The sequence below is a fragment of the Xenopus laevis genome, chromosome 9_10S, assembly GCF_017654675.1.
Source record: "Xenopus laevis strain J_2021 chromosome 9_10S, Xenopus_laevis_v10.1, whole genome shotgun sequence".
Lineage (NCBI taxonomy): Eukaryota > Metazoa > Chordata > Amphibia > Anura > Pipidae > Xenopus > Xenopus laevis.
Window position 1 is genome coordinate 2,195,001 of NC_054388.1, and position 25,263 is coordinate 2,220,263.

The 25,263-nt window shown below is 41.9% G+C and overlaps 1 protein-coding gene across 1 annotated transcript; it reads left to right on the forward strand.

Moving 5' to 3' along the window:
* The first annotated feature begins 5,106 nt into the window (after positions 1-5,106).
* On the forward strand, positions 5,107-24,302 carry stac2.S (SH3 and cysteine rich domain 2 S homeolog). The gene is made up of 11 exons (XM_018237682.2): positions 5,107-6,376; positions 16,294-16,597; positions 16,754-16,851; positions 19,352-19,433; positions 20,395-20,513; positions 20,797-20,869; positions 20,977-21,029; positions 21,116-21,219; positions 21,507-21,558; positions 23,175-23,312; positions 23,919-24,302. The coding sequence occupies exons 1-11, from the start codon at positions 6,275-6,277 to the stop codon at positions 24,018-24,020; spliced, it is 1,227 nt and encodes a 408-aa protein (XP_018093171.1). The 5' UTR covers positions 5,107-6,274; the 3' UTR covers positions 24,021-24,302.
* Positions 24,303-25,263: the final 961 nt, after the last annotated feature.

Here is a 25,263-nt window from a genome sequence, read left to right on the forward strand (position 1 = left end):
GAGGCGGATCCTGCTGAGTGTGTGTAACAATATTATATAAATATATATACACAGTATATACAGTATATACAGCCCAGCCTGTAGCACTTTATTTTATATTCCTCCTGTTTATTGTACAGGGGTGTGTGTGAGTATTGGGGTGTGTGTGAGTATTGGGGTGTGTGTGAGTGTTGGGGTGTGTGTGAGTATTGGGGTGTGTGTGAGTATTGGGGTGTGTGTGAGTGTTGGGGTGTGTGTGAGTATTGGGGTGTGTGTGAGTATTGGGGTGTGTGTGAGTATTGGGGTGTGTGTGAGTATTGGGGTGTGTGTGAGTGTTGGGGTGTGTGTGAGTATTGGGGTGTGTGTGAGTGTTGGGGTGTGTGTGTGTGAGTATGTGGGTGTGTGTGAGTATTGGGGGCTCCTTCATGACATTTCTGCAGAGAAATCCCCCCCCTCAGCCCCCCCAAATGCCCCACATTTCTCCAAAGCAGAAACTTGGGGGGGACAGACTCTGTACAAGCCCCATGTCATTGATTATACGGAGCAATAGGGAGGGTTATATATTAATAATAACAATAATAATAACAACAACAACAATAATAATAACAACAATAATAATAACAGCAACAACAACAATAATAATAATAATAATAATAACAACAATAATAATAATAATAATAACTAATAACAATAATAATAATAATAACAATAATAATTGTAAGTTCAGTAGACTTTCATGCTGATCACTTTGCTTCTGTACAGATGTGGGTGAGGGATCGGCTGCTGATTCTCGGGATTATAAGGAATCGGTTTATGGAGATCAAGTTCTCAGGCAACGGCAATAGGAGCCAATGAAACATACGGGGAAGTCCAATGTGTAATTAGTGCAATTTACAGTATTTCATGATCATCACTGGGAAACACTAGAGCAGAACAAAGGTGTCACTCAAGTGTCCCCCTGCTGCTCTGCTATTGCTCTTATTGATACAGCAGGAAGCATCTCCTGCCGCTTATCTGCTCACTTTTAGCTCATCACATTCAGCCTCAAATATAATCCCTGAAAGGGAAGGGGGGGATCATTCCTTATTTTTGAATCTCATATAACCCACTGTCTATGAGGTGAAATGAACTGTTTGTACCTAATGCCGTAGAGCTGACAGTCTAATCTAAGGCAAAACAAAAGAAACATGACAGTTTGAGAGTGAATGTCATTTGTATAAAGGGGAGATTATCTCCGGGAGCAGATGGCTGACACATAATAATATCTGGAATCATCTGGCCCCCATGGAGACTTCAACCCCCCCCCCCGTTAGTGTAAATATTTGCGGAATGTGCGTGAATTACAGCATCGGCGAGTTCATATCTTTGCTTAGATTTATGTTTTTATTATTGTTACCCACGTTGCAGTCAGGCCCAAGGTTGAAGAGGGCGGCAGTGAGTTCTAGTTCAGCAACAGCAGAAGAGACATTTTATATAAAACCCCTCCTGGGAATTCGCAGCCTGCGGGTGAATTTCTTCCTCTGCAGAAATCATTTTCTTGCATTACTGGGGCCCCAAAACCCTCTTTTCGCAGGGGCGTAACTATAGACGAAGCAGACCCTGCGGCTGCAACAAAGAGCAATTTCAACATATATTGGTAAAACAGGGAAATCTCTGGATATCTTCGGGGTCCTAAAATTAATTTGCTGAGGGGCCCACGGATCAGACACGGGGTTCAGGGCACACAGACAGATTTAGGGAGATTAGTCGCCCGTGTACAAGTTACATAAATCATAGAGAAGCCACAGGATTCCCATATGACAGTTTAGAGGCTGTGGGTGATCTGAATGCCGGCGTTCCACATAGTGACATTTTCTATTATCCATTGCTGGATGGAGAGGGATTAGAATTTGTAATCTCTGATCCTATTTAGAGTAGTAATAAAGATTACGGTGTAAACTGATACCCAACCCCTTGTATGTGAGCCCAGATCCCTCCACTGTTCTGCCAGCAGGTGGCATCTCTGAGCACCCAATCGGCAGCACCCGTGGACACCCCAGTCCAATACACTGGCACCTAATTAATATTGCTGCAGACCCACTGCCACTTCATTCTACATTGGCATAAACCCCTGGTTTTCCTGCTGGCACATCATAATTATTATTATTATTACTACTATTATTATTATTACTATTATTATTATTACTACTACTGTTATTATAATAATTATTATTATTATTATAGCTACTACTGTTATTATTATTACTATTATTATTATTACTACTACTGTTATTATTATAATTATTATTATTATTATTATAGCTACTACTGTTATTATTATTACTATTACTGTTATTATTATTATTATTACTATTATTGTTATTATTATTGCTACTACTGTTATTATTATTACTACTACTGTTATTATTATTATTATTATTATTATTATTATAGCTACTACTGTTATTATTATTATTACTATTATTATTATTGCTACTACTGTTATTATTATTATTATTATTACTATTATTGTTATTATTATTGCTACTACTGTTATTATTATTACTACTACTGTTATTATTATTATTATTATTACTACTATTATTGTTATTATTATAGCTACTACTGTTATTATTATTACTATTATTATTATTACTACTACTGTTATTATTATAATTATTATTATTATTATTATTATTATTATAGCTACTACTGTTATTATTATTACTATTACTGTTATTATTATTATTATTACTATTATTGTTATTATTATTGCTACTACTGTTATTATTATTACTACTACTGTTATTATTATTATATTATTATTATTATAGCTACTACTGTTATTATTATTATTATTACTATTATTATTATTGCTACTACTGTTATTATTATTATTATTTCTATTATTATTATTATTATTGCTACTACTGTTATTATTATTATTACTATTATTGTTATTATTATTGCTACTACTGTTATTATTATTACTACTACTGTTATTATTATTATTATTATTTTGGGATATAATACCCTGTACTGCACATAATCCTTTGTGAACTACAAATCCCAGCATCCTCCAAGAGTACATCAATGAAATGAACATTTTTTTTTAATCCTGAATTGCCGCTTCTTAAAGAGACGAGGCATAAGGAGATGACACTCCATGGTGTATACAGCTGGAAACATCCCAGATCATTTGGAGATGGACGACAAGTCCAAGTGGATCAGTAAAGAGTCCCAGGCAGGTACATTAATAGAACCAATGTAATAATAACTCAGAATAAAAATGCATTGAAGAATGATCCGTAGGCATCAATGAACAAGGATATACCTACAGCATGCCGACAGATTATATACAAATACTCCCTTTTACAGGAAGAAAACACAGTCCTGGTCATTAGAGTTTACAATCTGAAAGACTCAGGAAACAGAACAACAGTATCTGCACTGCTGGCTTCCGACTCCTGAAACAATGTAGCAGCCTCCAACTGATTGACAGACCTGGATAAGAGCAGACAAGCAAAGGCACCCAGGCACATGTAAAGCAGCAGAGCAGTAAATGAAGGAAGTCCGTATCAGTGAAGCAGCATGGCAGCGCGGCATCTGTACCAGGGAGGCTCGGGCACTTTATCATAAATATAAAAATAGACCTAAATGCCACCGCACATGAATGGAGCTGGCGTCTTTTATTTGGCAGCTAGACATGGCTCAGAACTACAGAGAAAGCCTTTTATACTGGGCTCAGGGATTACTGATCTGCACATTATACACTAACCTTTTATATGGAGTATGGGCTGGAAAGCTGTAGGGTGCAAACTGTACTCTCGTATATGCTCCTATTGAGAAATATTTTACTTTTTTTTTTGCTCTACATGGTGGAACCAATCACAGATGATAGCACGGGCAATAATTAAAGGAAAACTATACACCAGAAGGAATACTTAATCAACAGATAGTTATTATCATATTAAGTGGGCTAATGAAGAATCTTAGCAAACAGGAATCTATATATCATTAAATATTGCCCCTTAATACCACTTACCTTGAGCCGCCATATTGTGATAGTCTCTGAGATCAGCTGACCAGAAATACTGCAGCTCTAACTGTAACAGGAAGAGATCACCTGACCAGAAATACTGCAGCTCTCACTGTAACAGGAAGAGATCACCTGACCAGAAATACTGCAGCTCTAACTGTAACAGGAAGAGATCACCTGACCAGAAATACTGCAGCTCTCACTGTAACAGGAAGAGATCACCTGACCAGAAATACTGCAGCTCTAACTGTAACAGGAAGAGATCACCTGACCAGAAATACTGCAGCTCTAACTGTAACAGGAAGAGATCACCTGACCAGAAATACTGCAGCTCTAACTGTAACAGGAAGAGATCACCTGACCAGAAATACTGCAGCTCTAACTGTAACAGGAAGAGATCACCTGACCAGAAATACTGCAGCTCTAACTGTAACAGGAAGAAGCGTGGGAGTAAAAGGCAGAACTTTGTTCACTCATTGGATTATGTGACCTAGCATGGATGCGTGTCCTTGGTTTGTTTGTGTGCACCATGAATCGTATGGTATTTAAAAAGGCGGCTTTCTATTTAGGATTATCCAATGGCACATACTGCTAACTGGTTCATTTAGAAGAAGCCGGGCTTTACATAGGAGTTATTTTATGTCATATGTTTTTATAGAGACCTACAGTGGTCGGGGGTATGCAAGAAATGCGTTGACTTGATGTTGAGTAGAAGCATTGGAAATACATTTTCCTGCTTGGATCAATGGCTAATCCCAACCAACACTCAGCTCGGAACATATGAAAGGCAGCGGAAGAATGTAAGGGAGGGGCCAAGCGAGGACATGTGCCAGGAGAGGGAGGGGCCATGCGGGGACAAGTGCCAGGAGAGGGAGGGGCCATGCGGGGACAAGTGCCAGGAGAGGGAGGGGCCATGCGGGGACAAGTGCCAGGAGAGGGAGGGGCCAAGCACGGACAAGTGCCAGGAGAGGGAGGAGCCAAGCAGGGACAAGTGCCAGGAGAGGGAGGGGCCAAGCGAGGACAAGTGCCAGGAGAGGGAGGGGCCAAGCAGGCACAAGTGCCAGGAGAGGGAGGGGCCAAATGGGGACAAGTGCCAGGAGAGGGAGGGACAGGGACTCTGATAGGGATAGACAGGGACAATGGGGCTTTTAGGGAGAGACAGCAGTGAAGGGACCAAGCAGATAGGTGGAGACAGGCAGATAAGGAGACAATGAGCAGCAGAAAAAGTGAGGAAAAAGCAGGAGATTTGAGAAAAAAAAGGACACGGGGCTTGAGAAGTGAGAGGATGAGCGACAGAGCGTGACAGGAGGAATGATAAAGTGCTGCAGTGGGAAGAAATAAATGTTTATGGACAAAGGGCTGGAGAAGTAACAGCTGAGGAGCAGATTCTGCAGCAATGACAGGGAATGGGATAGACAGACTGCAGCAGTGATAGCAGAGACAGACAGAGACAGAGATAGCGGCTGCAGCAGAGAGGGAGGGAGACTGAGGGAAAAGGGAGGGAGGGAGAGATTGCAGAGGAGGGAGAATAAATACTAAAGGAGCCACAGGCAGCGATTTAAAGAGCAAGACGCCGGCTCATGTGCTGGACTCTGGTTTGGTTTCCCACTGAGACACTTCTGAGAGACAATAAGATAACAAAGAAAGAACAAAAGGGGAGGAAAGCGAGAGACTGCTCCCATCCTAGAAGGAGACTTCCCCCAAAGCATTGAGGTGCTGCACCCTGAGAAGAACTTGACAGCTCCCAGGAACAGATGAACGTTGGGCAAATGAGAAGAGACAGTGCCAGGTCCAGGAGTGAGGGAAAGACTTGCCATCTGTAACCTTGGGAATGGACAGAGACCGTGTCCAATAGAGACACCCGGGAGCCACAATAAGCTGTGTGACTGCTCAACTGGACCGTTGCAGAGGGGAGAATTTGGTGCTGACTTACCTGGATCTGGTCCAACCCACAAAGAGCAGGAGGGACGGCTCTCGGGGGATTTTTATTTTGTAAACACGAAAAGTGGTCAAAAGAACTCAGAAGTGGACAAGAAGAATAACTACAGAGAGATATATGTTATATCCTGGTGTGAACTAGTCTATAGGATTCAATGGTGTAATCAAGGGGCACAGTCATACAAAGTCATAACGAGCCTGTTCTCTTCCCAAAAAAGGACTTTATTATTATTGAGCAGGAGGCTTGTCAGAAAGTGACTTCATGGACTGACGTTAAACAGTGACTCTTTGGGTTTCTTTTTTTAATCATCAAGCGCAGTCAGGATCTCGTTGGTCATCATGACGGAAATCACTGAAAGTGACTCACAGAATACAGAGCAGAGACCCCTGGGGAGCCGCATCGGAGGAGGAGGAGGAGGTTGTGGTCTGCCCGAGAGTAAGGTATCCTGAAAAGCATCATCTCTTCCCAATTTGGCTGCCTGTCCCGACTCTTCCCGTCATATCATAATCCCAACATCTTCTCAACATTTCATCACTCCAGCACATGAACATAGGGGGCCACACTATTCACTCCATCCATATCAGTAGCAGCGCCCATACCCTAAACCCTTCATCAAACCAATATATTTTCTCCCTAAATTCACCCGGTGAGGGCAATTGTAGGTTTTAACGCCAGTTGAACGTGGTATCTCCTCTCACTTTCTGAGTCTGATGTTGGGTTTGGCACCTTTTTCTCATGGGACCCAAAGTAAGACTTGGATTCAGGACCCAAAACCAGTGTTTTAGAATCAATGACCTTATTTCAATTATTGTTGCCTATTGGAGCAGGACATTTCACTTAAAGGGGATCATGTAGACTCCAAAAGCAGGATAGGGATCCAATTTGCTTTCCTGATCCATATGTTAAGATTCCCTGGTCCAACAAGTTCTGTAACTGAATGAAGGCTAAACTTGCTCTTTTTCCCCTTCTTACACTTGCTAGAACTTTGCTCCATCAATAGTATCATTGGTTTCCCTACCGCACCAACCTCTTAGAGATCCACCACTCCTTCTATCAACTGCTACATTTATGGGGGCTTCATGAGCCAAAATATGTTCTGACCAATGACCCAACTCCTTGATATCTAGTTATTTGGCACCAATAGTCAATCAACCAGATATCAGACTTGCTGGCACTTGGTTTGTGCACTAAGCTGGCAACACATTCACTGGTTTGGGGGATCAGGTTGAAAAACTAAGTGCCACCAGCATTATTATTATGAGGACCAACTTGTCTCCATTCACTGTAGGGAAGTCTTCTCCACTGGTGAATCTGAGCCAGCAGAGAAGAGCCTGAAACTGCCCCTGCTGCCTCCAATGTGCGGTTTCAGGCTCTAAACTGGCAGCAGTGAGGATGGCAGATGGTTTACAATGGGAGGTTCAGGTGGGCAGGTTCAGGTACTTCTTGGATGGTTGAACTACGTCATTAAACACATTGCTCCATACGTCATCCAAACTCACATTCTACCATTGTTAATGGGAAATTGGCCAACAAACAGAGGCCACCAATCATCGCTATATATAATAATAAACCCAAAGATGCCCAAAAATAACCTATTGATTCTCCACCCAACAGCCCCTTCTTTTAGGGCAGCCTCCATATTAGCGGCACATAATTATATGTATGTAAATAAACACTTTGATTGCAATTAGAAATGCACTCGGGAAAATCAGATTAATGTCAGGAAGGGGAAAAGTGACACGAGGAACCGCCAACCAGCAGAGGTGGAACCTTATCCCAGGCGATGGTATTAACAAAGGGCCTCATCTGTGAGGAGGTTGTTTATACAGAGATCATTATGTCTAGTTAAACTCTTCTAATGACAGTAAATATGGGTTTTTTCTTCATTTAAAGAATTTACAGGATGTATTTTATGTATTCGTTCGTTTTACTATGTGTGTGTTTAACACATTGGCATGTTCTGCCCCTTTAAATGAGACAAACATGGAAAGGATCAGTTGTAGTTTTTTTTCTGCTTCTTCTTAATGGAGAGAATGGGATTATTCTATAAGAGAAAAGGGGGATGTGATGGAACGGGGTCTTTGCTGGATTCATTGGAAATGTGACAAGTGCAAGTGAATAACTGACAGACCCTCCTGTAGTCACCGAGGCCATGACTAGTAGAAACTTCTTCACCAGACTCTTGTCCTCTGCGCAGGTTTAGTTCCCCCTAGAGAATGATCCCCAAATGATGTTGCACAAAGCCTGGTATTATTATTAGGGAAACAAACCTGTTATTATTATTATTAGGGATACTGGTGTGTTATTATTATTATTAGGGATACTGGTGTGTTATTATTATTATTTGGGATACTGGTATGTTATTATTATTAGGGATACTGGTATGTTATTATTATTATTAGGGATACTGGTGTGTTATTATTATTATATTATGTATTATTATTAGGATACTGGTATGTTATTATATTATTAGGGATACTGGTGTGTTATTATTATTAGGGATACTGGTATGTTATTATAATTAGGGATACTGGTGTGTTATTATTATTATTAGGGATACTGGTGTGTTATTATTATTAGGGATACTGGTGTGTTATTATTATTATTTGGGATACTGGTATGTTATTATTATTAGGGATACTGGTATGTTATTATTATTAGGGATACTGGTATGTTATTATTATAGGGATATGGTTATTATTATTAGGATACTGGATACTGGTATGTATTATTAGGATATATGTTATATTAGGGATACTGGTATTGGTATATATTATTAGGGATACTGTATGTTATTATATATTAGGATACTGGTATGTTATATTATTAGGGATACTGGTATGTTATTATTATTAGGGATTGGTATGTTATTATTAGGGATACTGGTATTATTATTATTAGGGATACTGTATGTTATTATTATTAGGGATACTTATGTTATTATTAGGGATACTGGTATGTATTATTATTAGGGATACTGTATGTTATTATTAGGATACTGGGTTGATTATTAGGGATACTGGTATGTTATTATTAGGGATACTGGTATGTTATTATTAGGGATACTGGTATGTTATTATTAGGGATACTGGTATGTTATTATTATTAGGGATACTGGTATGTTATTATTAGGGATACTGGTATGTTATTATTAGGGATACTGGTATGTATTATAGGATACTGGTATGTTATTATTAGGGATACTGTATGTCATTATTATATACTGGGGATACTGGTATGTATATTAATATTGGTATGTAGTTATTATTATTAGGGATACTGGTATTATTATTAGGATACTATTATTTACCTATTATTATTATAGGGATACTGGTATGTTACTATTATTAGGGATATTGGTATGTTACTATTATTAGGGATACTGGTATGTTACTATTATTAGGGATACTGGTATGTTATTATTAGGGATATTGGTATGTTATTATTATTAGGGATACTGGTGACTGGGAGCTTTCCAGATAAGGGGTTTCCAGATAATGGATCCCATAGGGTTACAGGGTTGCAGGATAGGGTAGACAAAGACAATACACAGGGGTTACATAGATGCATACAATGGTCTATATACAGGGATACGGGGTTACAGGCTCATAATGGGGTGACAAATAGAGAATAATAACTATGTAATACACAAAAGCCATGAATATCCTGTAAATTATATCCTTATAAACGGTGAGTAGTGATGTCATCAGTTATAAACGGTGAGTTCTGATGTCATTTCTGTCACATGACTCACTGAAACGTGTGTATTATAATAAATAAAGTACCTCCAGTTGCATAATATGAGGATATTAGAAGTAACCTCGGAGTTCCATGACCTGTATAACTCAGCCTTCGGCCTCGTACTTTTATATGGTCATGAAACTCCTCGGTAACTTATAATGTCCTTATATTTTACAAGAGGGGGTACTTTATTCACTATACATTACTATGTAAACTCACACAGACCTCAGGCAATAATCCATATAATTATTCCATGTATTAATCCATTTATTATTCCATATCACTGATCTATTGACAAGGCTCTACCTACAGACAAAACACAAATCTGAACTCTGCAAATAAAGAATAAAAATCAGCAGATCTTGTTATTTTCACAGGGTTATATTGCCCCAGGGATTATTCTATACACAGGCCTAGAATGTACAAGGATATATCCCGAGGCACATACTTTATATTATACTTTATATACTTTATATTCTTTATATACTATATATATATATACACACACAATATTCATCACTAGTTACAGCAGATTAACAAGCGACTACATTTTCCCCGTATGTCCCTGCTCCTTTTATTCCATATATTTGGTGTCACTGGGGGATAAAAGACATTTATATTTTTTATTCTGTGTAATAATAAAACAGTCGCTTGTACTTGATCCCAACTAAGATATAATTAATCCTTATTGGAGGCAAAACCAGCCTATTGGCTTTATTTCATGTTTATATGATTTTCTAGTAGACTTAAGTTATGAAGATCCACATTATGGAAAGATCCTTGATCCGGAAAATACCAGGTCCTGAGCATTCTGGATAAAAGGTCCCATACCTGTACCTTGTACTTGATCCCAACTAAGATCTAATTAATCCTTATTGGAAGCAAAACCAGCCTATTGGCTTTATTTCATGTTTATATGATTTTCTAGTAGACTTAAGTTATGAAGATCCACATTATGGAAAGATCCTTGATCCGGAAAATACCAGGTCCTGAGCATTCTGGATAAAAGGTCCCATACCTGTACCTTGTACTTGATCCCAACTAAGATCTAATTAATCCTTATTGGAAGCAAAACCAGCCTTAGTAGACTTAAGGTATATAGATCCAAATTACAGAAAGATCCCTTATCTGGGAAACCTTAGATCCCGAGCATTCTAGATAACATCCCTGTATTAGACTGTAACCCCCCCACACGTGTGTCCCATAATGCTTTGCTTCGTGGGGTATATCTGTTATAAGTAGCGGCGGCCTGTCCCTTTAAACTGTTATTCCTGCAGAATAAATAAATCATTTTAATGGCGCACACAGCAAGGCTATTGCTGTATCTCTCTCTCTCTCTCTCTCTCGCTTTGTCATGCTTTCCTTTGCTTATTGGCAGCAGATGTAAGCAAGTGATCCCTGCAAATCCGAAATTCTGTATGTACGAAACGCGCTGACATCAGCAGCCACTGAATGATTTATTGTATGCAGAATATTCACTGGGAAATGGTATCAAGGTGCCTCGTTGTCATGGAATTGTGCACAATAGCAACACATCATTAATATATATCACAAATGTGTTGGGAATAATAGCTATCCTTATAAGCAGGTAGTTAGTGATGTCATTAGGTAGTTAGTGATGTCATTGGGTAGTTAGTGATGTCATTAGGTAGTTAGTGATGTCATTAGGTAGTTAGTGATGTCATTAGGTAGTTAGTGATGTCATTGGGTAGTTAGTGATGTCATTAGGTAGTTAGTGATGTCATCAGGTAGTTAGTGATGTCATCAGGTAGTGATGTCATCAGTTACTGATGTCATTATGTAGTTAGTGATGTCATAAGGTAGTTAGTTATGTCTTCATTTAGTGATGTCATTAGGTAGTTAGTGATGTCATTAGGTAGTTAGTAATGTCATTAGGTAGTTAGTGATGTCATCAGTTAGTGATGTCATCAGTTAGTGATGTCATTAGGTAGTTAGTGATGTAATCAGGTAGTTAGTAATGTCATTAGGTAGTTAGTGATGTCATCAGTTAGTGATGTCATCAGTTAGTGATGTCATTAGGTAGTTAGTGATGTCATCAGTTAGTGATGTCATTAGGTAGTTAGTGATGTCATCAGGTAGTTAGTAATGTCATTAGGTAGTTAGTGATGTCATCAGTTAGTGATGTCATCAGTTAGTGATCTCATTAGGTAGTTAGTGATGTCATCAGGTAGTTAGTGATGTCACTTGTCTGATGGATTATAATATATACTGTACTTTAGGGAATACATATGTGTCATAGACTTCTGTACAGGTATTTGGCAATGAATCCTGGCACTAAGGAGGCTGATGATAATAATAATAATAATAATAATAGTAGTAACATTATATATTTCACCCTCACTATTATATCCAGACTGGGAGTGAAAATAGGCCCTGGCATTTCTCAAAGGATCAAAGGCCCAATTAAAACCTCCTATTCATTTCCCAAGTATCTTATTCAATTTCCAGTCTCAGACCTCTCCTATTCATTTTCGTATTGGGTTTATTTCATTTTTAAATTGTTTTTTTATGTAAACCTAAGGTATATAGATCCAAATTACGGAAAGACCCCTTATCCGGAAAACCTTAGATCCCGGGCATTCTGGAGAACAGGTCCCATACCTGATTTAGACTGTACCTCACACGTACGTGTGTCCTATAATTCTTATGCCAGGTTGCTAGGGGAATGCGGACCCTAGCAACCAGACAGCTGAAATTTCAAACTGGAGAGCGGCTGAATAAAAAGCTAAAAAAACTCAAAAACCACAAATAATAAAAAAGAAAACCAATTGCAAATTGTCTTGGATTATTCCTCTCTATATCAGACTAACAGTTCATTTAAAGGGGAACAATCCCTTTGAATGAGAGATTGCAAATATAGATAGGGAACAATGAGACTGATTTGTTTGCCTCTTGCACCCTGCCAGCACCCTGCCAGCACCCTGCCAGCACCCTGGAAGCAAAACAAATCTCTATCTGGAAACAACTTTTCCTTCCCCGTCAGACTCAGGTGCAACGATTTATATAGAAAGACACTGAAATGCGAAATCTGACGCCGCTCTAAATTGGATTTTCTATCCGCGCATCAAACCCAGCTGCAACTTTGTAATCGCAGCAAAGATCACATTTTTTTTCCATTGCTTATTTTTTTGGTGCCAGTTTTTCGTGAGCAAAAATCCAATTAAGCGGCTCCGTGCATTGTGTAAAGGTGGGCGGCCAAATAAGCAATTGCAGGGTATTTTTAGGTACGACATGGGGATGGATCAGACCACGTCACCTGTGATAAATGACCTTCCCGCGTTTAAAAAAATCCAAGTGCATTTGCTGACGGAGCACGAGGAGAGGGAGGTGGGAATGGGATCGGCTCCAGGGAGCGCGAGGAGAAACACTGGATGGGAAGTGGCGGCACAGTTATAAATGTTCTGCAAGTTGTGCTGACGCAAGGAATAATGAGCACGGAATTATTATTATATATATATATATCTATATATTGCTGCATTATAGAATAAAGACTCTAAGGAACAATGAACCCCGTTTGTGGCACAAAAGCAGTGTCCAAGCTTCCCGGCACCTGCAAATGAATGCGTCACGGCTGTGCCGAGCTCTGTATAAGTGTGTCAGGGTAATTACAGGCTGTATAAGGACCAGTGGACACATGCTTATTAGCGCATGCTGTGATATGTAATTAATGGATATACCCACGCTCTGTATCACACACACAGGCACCCTGATCAGCTGGAAGCAGTGGCGTAACTAGTTGTTACTGGGCCCCATAGCAAATTCAATTTAGGGCCCCAAAATATTTATAAGTTGGCCTATTTTACCAAGATATATTAAAATTGCAAACTAATTAGGGTCTCACTGGGCCCCCTACACTCCTGGGCCCCCCTGCAACCGCAGGGTCTGCTTCCTCTATAGTTACGCCCCTGGCTGGAAGGTAAAGCGACACCAGCAGCAGCAGATCAGGGTGCAGGGACAGGGGCGGACGCAGACCCGAGGGAGATGCAGAGGGCACAAACTAGGGCCCTTATCCTGCCACCGAGAAGCACTGAGATTACGTTGGTGAAATGCTGCTATAAATAATGTAAGCGAATTCGTTGCTATGGGTTACAAGGCTGCAGAAAGAGCTTACAATCTGATCTGACTCCCAAGAACAGTATATTTACTAGGGATGCACCGAATCCAGGATTCGGTTCGGGATTCGGCCTTTTTCAGCAGGATTCGGATTCGGCCGGATCCTTCTGCCCGGGCCTAACGGAATCGGAAACCTAATTTGCATATGGGAAGGAAATTGCGAGACTTTTTGTAACAAAACAAGGAAGTAAAATGTATTTCCCCTTCCCACCCCTAATTTGCATATGCAAGTCGGCATTAAACTCCCCTTTGCATATGCAAATTGGGGTTCGGCTTCGGTTCGGTATTCGGCCGAATCTTTCACAAAAATAGTGGATTCGGTGCATCCCTAATATTTACTCTCTTACCTCTTTATAATAAATGATAAACAGGCCCAAATAAGCCTCCCGGTCCCCCCGTGCTTGTGTTTAGTAGTTGGCTGGCACCAGTGGCGTAACTAGATATTACTGGGCCCCACAGCAAATTATTTTTCAGGCCCCCAAAATGTTTAGAGGTTGACTTGTTTCTCCAATATTTATTGAAATTGTATATGAATTAGGGCCTAGTGGGGCCCCTATACCTCCTGGGCCCCCCTGCAGCCGCAGGGTCTGCTTCCTCTATAGTTACACCCCCGGCTGGCACAAACCGGACTTCACTCCATTACTTGATGCAGTTAAAAGGGTCATTTAGTTAACGGAAAAAAAACATCTCAGAAATTAGTCTTACACGTTTCATGCAGATTTCTCACGGCTACAGAGTAACGTGAGCGGCTCCCGGCAGATAAATGTCTGCTGAGACTGAGGTCCCTCTTGGCATTGTCCCAGGGTCTTCTCAAGGAGCCGAGATAAAGGGGAGTTTAATGCCGACTTCAGTCCAATGCAGAATCCATGGGCTTCTCATACGTTATAATGTTCAGTCTCTTTGGCTCAAGTTCCTCTGCGGGTCTCGTCTGGACTCTGTCCTTACTCATCGCTTACTCTCTTGGTAGAACTTGGCTTCGCTGGTTTGTTCTCTGTCATTAAAACAAATTGATGTTCTTTGTGCTTCTTAAACAATGTGCAGAGAAGGATTAGGAAACAAGAGTCGGCACTTATAATTAGGGAAACATTCCAGATGCTCTTTGGGGCAGATTCACTAAAGGGTGAATTGTCGCCAGTGACCGATTCGCACACGTCACACCACTTCGCCAGGCGAAAATTCGCTACCACTGCGCTAATTCACTAATATACAAACTTGCGTCCTAGGTGCCGAACGCTGGCGACTTTTCACTAGCGTTACTTCGGCAGTGCGAGCAAGTTTGTTTGTGCCTAGCGAAAATTCACTAGTGATTGTGCGCTTAGGTCAATTTGCATAGGGCGGGTAATTTAAAGTTGTATGGACGTCTTTATTATAAATGTTGGTGCAAACGCTTGAAGTTACCACTTTTTATTACAAATGTCCAGGGAACCTTAATAAAGACAAGAGAGTTAATATAATGCCCTACACATGAGCCCACTGTAAAATGAATGTTCCCTATGTTAGGAAATGTTTTGGAACAAACTGGTTACCCAAAAAAAGTTTGTTAGGACTTCTGCAGACAATCCCGCTTAAATAAAGGAAAAGTCGCCAACGTTTTTTAAACTTTAATGCATTTTCGGCCGACGGGATATGATGTCATTGGCAGAAGATTGAGGAAGAAGTGGCAAAGTCAACTCTGGCGAAAGAGGTAACGCTCAGTAAAAACCGCACTTTAATTTATTTGCGGAGTAACGATCATTTGCCAGAGCGAAAAGTTGCCTGGAGTGCAAATAAATGATAGCGACTGTCTCTTTTGCTAGCGAATTGATGACTGCGCCTGTTAGTAAATTGGCAATGTCCCTGCGGATGTGATTTCTGGTGAAAAGTCACTAGCCTTGGCCCTTTAGTAAATCTGCCCCTATGTCTTTGCAGAGGACTAGGACCTCATGGACAACTAAGAGAGCTGCGTTTATTCTAAAGCTAATGGACCTTTACCCTACACAAACCTTTCTATAAATCTCAGCGACACTATAGCAAGTGCTGTTAATACTGATTTAGATCCTCTTGTCTGTGCCCTTATCCTGCCCATTTCTTCTAATTTATATTGTAAACTCTCTTCTTTAGCCCTCACCCACTGCCATTCCTTGTCCCCCATTAATACTCCCTCCATTCTCCTCATTGTGTCCTTCCATTCCTGTCTAATACGTTGTGATCCCACTGTAAGTTGGGCGCCCTGGGCATGGGTCAATCTCGGATGATAGTTGTGACCCCTGTCACTGGTCTGTAGGGTCTGTCACATCTCATCTTCACATTTGGTTGTTCTGGGGGGGCCCTGTGACCTCATGTTAGGCAGGGAGCACCAGGGCTGAGCAGTGAGACTCCAGGGTGGAGTGGAAATTGCCCAGGTCCTAGAATCCTCAAAAGCCCAGAATCCCCCCTCTATCCTCTTCTGTGTTCTCATTCTTCTTTTCTCTACTTTATATTTTCTCCCTCATCTCTTCTCCAGCTTCAGCGTTTTCGCCGTTCTATCTCCCTGAAGACGATCCTACGCAGTAAGAGCGTGGAAAACTTCTTCCAGAGGCCCCTCAGTGAATCCAAAATACCCTCTGATGTCCTTCTCAGCCCACCTGCCCCTCCACCACCCCCTTCTCCACCTCCGGTCCCCAGTGAGGTTCTCCCTCAGACTGAACAGCCCCCACCCCCTTGTCACAAGCCCCTCTCTGTCCTACAACCCGTCCAAACTCACAATTTCCATGATCACGTCTTCAAGAAACAGTGCCCCTGCCATTTGTGCCATCAGATCATTGTGGGTAAGTGACATTGTTGGGAAAAAAAAACAGCCGCTTCTGCTTTTATCCCTGACCGTTATATAAATATATATATATAAATATAAATAAAACCAACAGTTCATTGGCGTTTGGCCTCAGGCAATCAATAGATGTGACATTATTCCATGTGTTTTCCAGGGAATTCCAAGCAAGGCCTTCGCTGTAAGACGTGCAAGATAGGGGTCCATCTGTGGTGCTCGGAGGAAGTGTCTCATCAGCAATGTCTGGGGAAGATGGTGAGATAAGTAGAAATGTATTAACCATGATGGCACCCCCCCCCCCATGTCTTGCCTTCTATTTGCCTCTCTCTTGTCTATAAATGTATCTGAGTTTCATTCCATCTGCTCCCGGCTCATCTGCTGCAGTCCTCCTTACATACATTATCTGCTTCCAATTAATGAATAGAAACACAAAAGCCATACTGGAGTTACCCTCGGTTTATTTTAGAGATATCTCTGTTGGGGCACAATGAATGCAGTGTACATGGGACAAACTTGATCAATTAGGCACAGGAACATTATCAGTTTACAAAGTCTTGGTCTTTCATGAGCCTGAAAAGTAGAAAGAAGTGATGTGAGTCTCCCCTAGTAAAATCACACAGAATCAAGAAAGTATACCCAAAATTGATTTATCTGTTCCTCTTACTTTTCTTGGTTCCAGTTCTCTTGGCCTTTTACCTTCTACATGATATCCATGATGAGATCCATGATTCTATATCCACACGATGTTCATTTTTCTATTCCAAATTCTTTCTGCCTTCTCCTAACATCTTGTATCTCATCTATGTATCTCTTATATCCAGTGGCGTAACTAGATATTACTGGGCCCCACAGCAAATTATTTTTCAGGCCCCCAAAATGTTTAGAGGTTGACTTGTTTCTCCAATATTTATTGAAATTGTATATGAATTAGGGCTTCATGGGGCTCCTATACCTCCTGGGCCCCCCTGCAGCCGCAGGGTCTGCTTCCTCTATAGTTACGCCCCTGCTTATATCTGATGCCCTCAGCCACTTTGTTGGAACTTGGTTTCTCTAGCGTTTACTCCCTCTCTTCTCTATATCATTCCCATATTTCCCTCCAAACTGAATTCTCAGCCATTTGATGCCTCTTTTTCTTCTCCTCTAATTTCTCTTTTCTGCTCTTCTTTTTTTTCAAATATTCACCAGTAGCCTCCTAAGCAAAACCTTCAATATTTCTTAACTAGAGTTTGTCAACTGAAATACAAAAATATTAACTTGAAATAATCAAGCTTATTCCACAAAAAAAGTCAACTGATCAACATCTAATTATCCCACTACTGCAAGAAGTCCAACCTCTTGTAGGGCAATAGTGAGTGGTTTAGAGCAGGGGTCCCCAATCCTTTTTCACCCATGAGCCACATTCAGATGTAAAAAGAGTTGGGTAGCAACACAAGCATGAAAAATGTTCCTTGGTGGTGCCAAATAAGGGTTGTAATTGGCTATTGGTGGCCCCTATGTGGACTGGCAGCCTACAGGAGGCTATGGTTGGCAGTACATCTGGTTTTTATGCAATTAAAACTTGTGTCCAAGCCTGGAATTCAATAATAAGCACCTGCTTTGAGGCCACTGAGAGCAACATCCAAGGGGTTGGAGAGCAACATGTTACTCACGAGCTACTGGTTGGGGATCACTGGTCTAGAGCAAAGCCCATCATGTAGCACCAAATGATATTTCCATATAATAATGAAGTGTAAATTGGGCAGAGGACAAAATATGAAAGATCCTCATCCACATCTTCTGAATCCGATGTCTGGGACTGCTGAAAAAATTGTGGCCAGGATTTCTACAATACAATATATTCTGCTTTTACACTTCACATTTTATTTGAACTGACTTTTCCATTACCACCCATGTCACTTCTGGGACTTGATCACAAATCTTCTTGTAATCATCTCTACCAAGGTCTGTGATGTCCCCATCCCGTTCAGCTTTTGAACATTGTAACTAGAGAAACCATCCTCAGGGATAAATGATTATATATATCTCTCTATATGTAGAGCGCTGGTGGAACATTTCATGGAGAGGAACTGGGTCAGGAATGTATATTTTAAACTGCAAGTATCTAATATAATAGGGCAGTGGTCCCCAACCAGTGGTTTGTGAGTAACATGTTGCTCACCAACCTCTTAGATGTTACTCCCAGTGACCTCAATGCAGGTGATTATTATTGAATTCTAGGCTTGGCGGCAAGTTTTGGTTGCATAAAAACCAAATATACTGCCAAACAGACCCTCCTGTAGGCTGCCAGTCCACAATGGGGCTACCAATAGTCAATCACAGCCCATAAGTTTTGCATGCTTATGTTGCTCTCCAACTTTTTTTACATTTGAATGTGGCTCACGGGTAAAACAGGTTGGGGATCCCTGGTGGAGGTGAACATTGTGGTCCCTTCAAACAGCAGAGCATGAAAATGTAAGAGCCCTTTATTTGGGGTGAAATAATTATCTAGGGATTAAAATTACTCACTAAAAATGGATAGCCCTCTTTCACCCCTAGATTTAGCTCTTGACAGCATCTACTAGTCTCCCCTGTGCACCCCACCAACTCCACTCTTTACCCTTATCATTAATTACACCACCTCACAAATATCTATGTTCCTTGTGCCTCCTGTTGCCCCTCTGTTTGCTTTACCTTCACCAACTACTAGGTTTTTGAGGATTTTAATCTCCATCTCCTTTACTATTCCTTCTCCCAACCTATCTCCTGCTTTTTCCAGTCTACATCTTTCCGTCGTAACTTCAGCTCTCCTCTCCTGATCCATGAAACGCAGCCCAGCCCAAAGAAAATCCCACAGCCCGGTAAGAGACAACAAGCTCCTGCATTAGCCCTGGGTGGAAAGTTGAACAAGAAAAAACATGATAAAAAAATCAAGTTTCACAGCAAACTGCATTGTGGTTGCCACGGTGAAGGGTCTGTTTGAAGTTCACCCACTCCGCCAAGACTTTTCTTTGTGTATCATTAGATATCAGCCAAATGTAACTATGGAATCTGTGTGTGGGTTTCACTCTCTCTCTGCACAAAAACTAGTATCATGCGTCAGCACGATAAAAAGATCCTATTTATAAACGTACCTGGGAACTGCCATTCCGAGCTGCCCTTGGGATAATTAGTCTTCTCATTAATAATGGCAACCCCTGACAGCACAAATAAATCAACGTCACATTAAAAAAAAACAATGGTGGAGAAGGTCTGATCACCAGAACTTGAATATGTGGAGGGTTAAATCCCAAGAATTATTTGTGAAGTTCTGCATTTTGTTTGAACCCACTGGCGATTTTTTATGACCTCATCAACCAACCAATCAATGCATAATTAATAGTATACAGTTTGACCACTGATGACCCCCAATAAATGTCATTTTTAAAAACTCTACAGTCTACTGTTGACTGGAGAACATGACTAGACAGTAGTGCCCTGGGGATTTTGGCCCAACTCCTGATATTGAGGTCAAAACCCTAGACTGGAGGCTGGCCCACCTAGTAGGGCCTGGAATAAAAGGTTGAGATGTAGGGTGAATGTTTCTATCCCTGTGTTGTAAACCATATGCACATGAGAGGTCAACTTTGGAGTTTCATGACCTGTATTAAAGCTTCCAACCTTCAGCTTCATGCCTTTATGTAGTTTTGGAACATCTTGTTGACCTCTAATTTCCTTATGTTTTAAACAGAGGGTCCAATATTGCAAATATATTTTACAATGGGGGTACATGATTCCCTATGTAAGGAGCTGTCTTTCTTTACAGTGTGCTCTCTCTTTCAGCCCCTGGTTCAAGAGGTAGGGTGGACCCTGTGTATGAGACTCTACGCTTTGGAACCTCCCTTGCTCACTTGAACCGCTCTGGTTGCAGCAGTGTTTCAGAGTCGCCCACCCGCAGCCTGGTGAGTGAGGGCACGAGTACTGTACGCAATTAGAGTGCTCTACACACCAGCAAGATATTTACCTTGGCATGTGGTCAAATCTCAGTCCTTTTTGCAGCATTTGGTTTCCATTCTCATAGCCAACCAGCAATACATTGGGCATTCTTTGCTTGATCTGACATTCTTTACTATCATAAGAAAACAGTTCATGCCATTGCTCTGCTTTAAGTGCTGAGCATTAGGGTTCTCTCATGCCATGCTATAAAGAATGCCCCTATAGTGTCATGTCCTTTTTGCCCTGCAGAGTGAGCGGGAGGAGAGGCTGGAGGATCCAGAGGGCAGCATTAGAAGTAGTGAAGAAAGTCCCAGTCATCCAGGTGAGAAGGGCAGGGAGTATCATATCTTCCCTTTAGGATCAATGAATGTGCTTTAACACTTGTTCATGCCAACCCCAGCTCATGCCATGCTACTCTGTCCCTTGCAGTGTTTCCAGCAGAGAGTGAGGCTGCAGTAATTGAAGATACCCGCAGCGTGTCTGTAAGTCCTCTGTCCGTCTGTCTGTGTGTGTAGTAGGGGGTAGGACATGATTCCTTACTTTCATCCCTTGCTCTTTATACCCCCAGAACTTAATGGCTGCAGGCCGTGCCCGTAAGGAGATCTCTCCAATGTACTGCTACGTGGTCCTCTACAAGTTCCTTCCTCAAGAGATCAATGACCTTCCACTACAGTGAGTATCTTACCCTGTTCCAACTACCCTGCCCTGCCCTATTATCAAAGTTATTGATTTTGATTTGGGCAAGTACCAGGTAACTATTTTCCATTCCCCATTTGACCCAGGCATTGCCCCCCAACAGAGCTCTGCACTTCAACTACTTCTGGATTCATGGGGCACCTCTATGCATTCAATGTCTTTTCTTGTCTCTTCTTTTAGTATCTCCCCCATCATTTTAATCCTTCTTTCCCACTTTTTCTTTTACTCTGCTTGTATTTCTCTTATCTCCCACATCCCACTAGGCCTGGGGACAGAGTTCTGGTGCTGGATGACTCCAATGAGGATTGGTGGAAGGTAAGAGAACAGACTTGATGGTTATACCAAGCAGGGAGAGTAGTAGAGGACCCCCAGTTGTCCCCTCAGCTCCTTCTTTCCACTATGAATCAATATTGCACCGATTGCTCATAGCACTGTCTACATCTACTGGTTGAGTAATGGTGGGCCCTAAGTCCAACAGAAATGTTGAGTGAAGAGAATAAAACCAATGAGAGGGAGAATGAAAGCAGGGAACTGTGGAGTTAGCAGTTTAATAGGGAGGAGAAGGAGGTAGGATAAGTAGCAGTTTCATAATCTGTCATTGAAAATAGGTTATCTATACTTAATAACTGAACTCCTACTGCGGGATATGATTATAACTTATTGTGGGCCTCCTTAGGACCCGTCTCGGCTTCCATTCTTCTTGTGACAGCCCAGCTGCATGCGGATCATTGTCCTCGTGTTAATCCCAGTGTGACCAGGCAGATCTACCCACACACAGAACAGGGAATAAAGATGCACAGAGGGGGGTCAGTGCCAGAGGGATGGGCTGGAGGCAGAAGAAAAACATACACAAAAGGTGGAGCGTGAAAGAGAATGGAGGGACGGGGTTGCTGAATGAATCAGGGAGGGAGAGAAATTCAATGGTGGAATAAAACAAACTGCCTGTGTGCAACCGTTCAGCAGAATTCACCAAGTAGCCTCCCTTACTTGCAACTGTTGGCACCAATGCAACTGCCGGCACCAATGCAACTGTTGGCAACAATGCAACTGCCGGCACCAATGCAACTGCTGGCAACAATGCAACTGCCGGCACCAATGCAACTGTTGGCACCAATGCAACTGCCGGCAACAATGCAACTGCCGGCACCAATGCTACTGCTGGCACCAATGCAACTGCCGGCACCAATGCAACTGCCGGCACCAATGCAACTGCCGACACCAATGCAACTGCCGGCACCAATGCAACTGGTGGCATCAATGCAACTGCCGGCCACAATGCAACTGCCGGCAACAATCCAACTGCCGGCACCAATGCAACTGCCGACACCAATGCAACTGTTGGCAACAATGCAACTGCCGGCACCAATGCAACTGCCGGCAACAATGCAACTGCCGGCAACAATGCAACTGCCGGCAACAATGCAACTGCCGACACCAATGCAACTGCCGGCACCAATGCAACACTTTTAGTAACTGAGTGGATTGAGTGGTTTTTAACTGATTCAGTAGAACCCACTATGCAATGCAACTGTCAAGACTAAATGCCTCCCAGAGGTTGTCATCTTGATTATTATTCCTATGACGGACTCCTGGCACAAGTTCTTCTGGTTTTCACTGTTCATGTAAGCAACTAATTGTCACATGCCATTTGTTCTTTTAATTGCCGTATCCGCCTTATCTCTAGTGACATGAGTGATTTAGCCTGAATGCAGGGCAATGACTAAACCTCAATGTCATCACTGTTGACTTTATTCCTGTGTGGCATCTATTGTACATGTAGGTCCTCTATGGAGGCCGGAGGAATAGACAGATCCTGAATAATAGAGCAAAGGGTCAATAAGCGGAACAGGGGGACCCATTACATTCAGCAAGTGATCTCTTGCCGCTAATAATTAATACAATAACTTAGGATGTTACTTTGTTGCTCACAGGGGAAATGTGGGGACCGGACTGGATTCTTTCCCGCAAACTTTGTGCAGAGAGTGCGTTTAGGGGAGACCGTGTGGAAGAGCACAAAACCCTTCCAGGGCATCAAGGAACAAGGGCAGCTCAGTGTGAAAGAAGGGCAGGTAATTATGGGCATATGAATGGGCAAGGGCATCAGTTCTAAGTGGAATCATTATCAGTATGACTAGTGGTGGTGGAATATAAACTCACCCGTTGCCTTCAACAGCCTCTGTGGCTTTGGGACTCGTTAGCCTAAGAAACCCCCCCATTTCAGCTTGGGATAGAATGTTTAATGTTTGTTTTTAAGATGGCTTCCTATCAATGGCTTTCCATGGTGGAGCTTATAATTATATACTTGTTTTTAGGGATCCCTAAACCCTTGTTATTGTCCACCTAAATTCATTTTCTCCCCAACCTCCTCTTGTGGAATATATTCCGGTTCACTTGCTCTACTTATTTGCCCTCTTGTTGCCCCCCGAAGGCTGTATTAATCTCTGGCAGTATTGCTAATTGACTATTACCCCCACATGTAATAAAAGGCACTGTTTGCCCAGGAGCAGTAACCAGTAGCAACCAATAAGATGTTTGCGTTTAAACACATGACCAGGAAATTCTACCTGCTGATTGGTTGCTATAGGTTACTGCCCCCGGGCAAACTTAGTGCCTTTAATTACATAACCCCATTAGAGCTTCTCTCTATGGCTCAAGCCTGTCTTTCTCCTCCTCAGGTCTGTGTTGGCGTTGCCAGGCCAGAGACGGAGGGTTTCATTAAAGTATCGAGTGGCAAGAAGAAGGGCCTGGTGCCGCAGGAATTCTTGATTGAGATGTGATTGGTCGCTGCTTCTTCTTCCTTTTTTTAATTGGCAATAAGAACAATGGAGAATCAGTATAAAATGAATAAGGCACCACTTCTTGGTACAAAAGAGGGATAACCCAGCTCCTGAGTGCCTTATTACCCTGGCACTGATACTATGACAAAACCTTTAATGCTGCATAGAGTCTTCCTTTCCCTGTACATATGCAACAAATATTCTTTATATCTGTGCATTGGGCACAACTCCAACATCACTCAGGGCCAACTCTTCAGGGAAAGCCACTTAGTGACCTCATGCCACATACATGACATCAAACGCACCATCCCCAATTCCAGCCAATCCATGGCCTGTGCTCTTCCAACCAAACAGCACCTCAGGAGTTGGGTTATCTTCTCAAGCGCCGCCATGTGCATTACCTCCATGAAGATGGACATTCGCTGATGATGGAAAGGAAGACAAGAACTCGAATTATTGCGACATATCTCTTAAAGAGAATTGGGGAAGGGTTCACAAGGTGCACCATCAGCATCTGGAAGGGATGAGAAGTGGAGGGTGGGATGTGGTTAATGGGGACTGATTGGGTGAGAAAGGTCTGCAAGTATTGGGGGAGAAAGGAGCTTGGGGTGCAGAATGAGAAGAGTCAGCAATGACAGATGCATGTAGAAGATATACTAAGAGATAAATGCTAAGTATGGAGAGAGGATGGCTGGACCTTCACCATTCCTTGTCTGTATAACTGAGATATTATCTGTATATTTCCCATAACCCACTTAGTGTAACTTAGACTGACACCTGACATATCAGCTCCGTATCCGTCCCATGTACAGTAGCCATGCTTTGCCGTTTTCTACTGACCCCCAGCTCTTCCAGACCCAACTTCTGCGCCAGGATTCCTTTCATTCAGCAGTAGCCCCAACATTCCTTCCTATCATCAAGGGGGTGATAAGAATGTTCAATGGGGGTATGAACATATTCTTTACTTTTTTAATTCCATATGAACTCATATTTCCTTGCACCCCACTTGCCTCTCCCACTTGCATGCGTTAGCCCCCCTCATTATTATCCCTCCTCTCCCTCATTCCGCTCTCTGTCCGCTCCGTTGCTCCCATTCATTCCGCTCCATTTCTTCATTTTCTCCTCGGGGCACGTTCTGTTTTGTTAAGGCCACATTTTATCTTGCCACCGCCGCACGGTATAGCAGCAGCGAGTATCTGTAGCTTTGTCCAGCTGTCTAATATATATACATTAATCTGTGCCC

What these genes read in the sequence shown, in the direction of transcription:
- stac2.S (XM_018237682.2), top strand. Translation starts at nt 6,275, where the DNA reads ATGACGGAAATCACTGAAAGTGACTCACAGAATACAGAGCAGAGACCC. An exon ending in GTGCCATCAGATCATTGTGG is followed by an intron (nt 16,598 to 16,753) that starts GTAAGTGACATT and finishes TGTGTTTTCCAG; the next exon opens with GGAATTCCAAGCAAGGCCTT. An exon ending in AGCAATGTCTGGGGAAGATG is followed by an intron (nt 16,852 to 19,351) that starts GTGAGATAAGTA and finishes TGCTTTTTCCAG; the next exon opens with TCTACATCTTTCCGTCGTAA.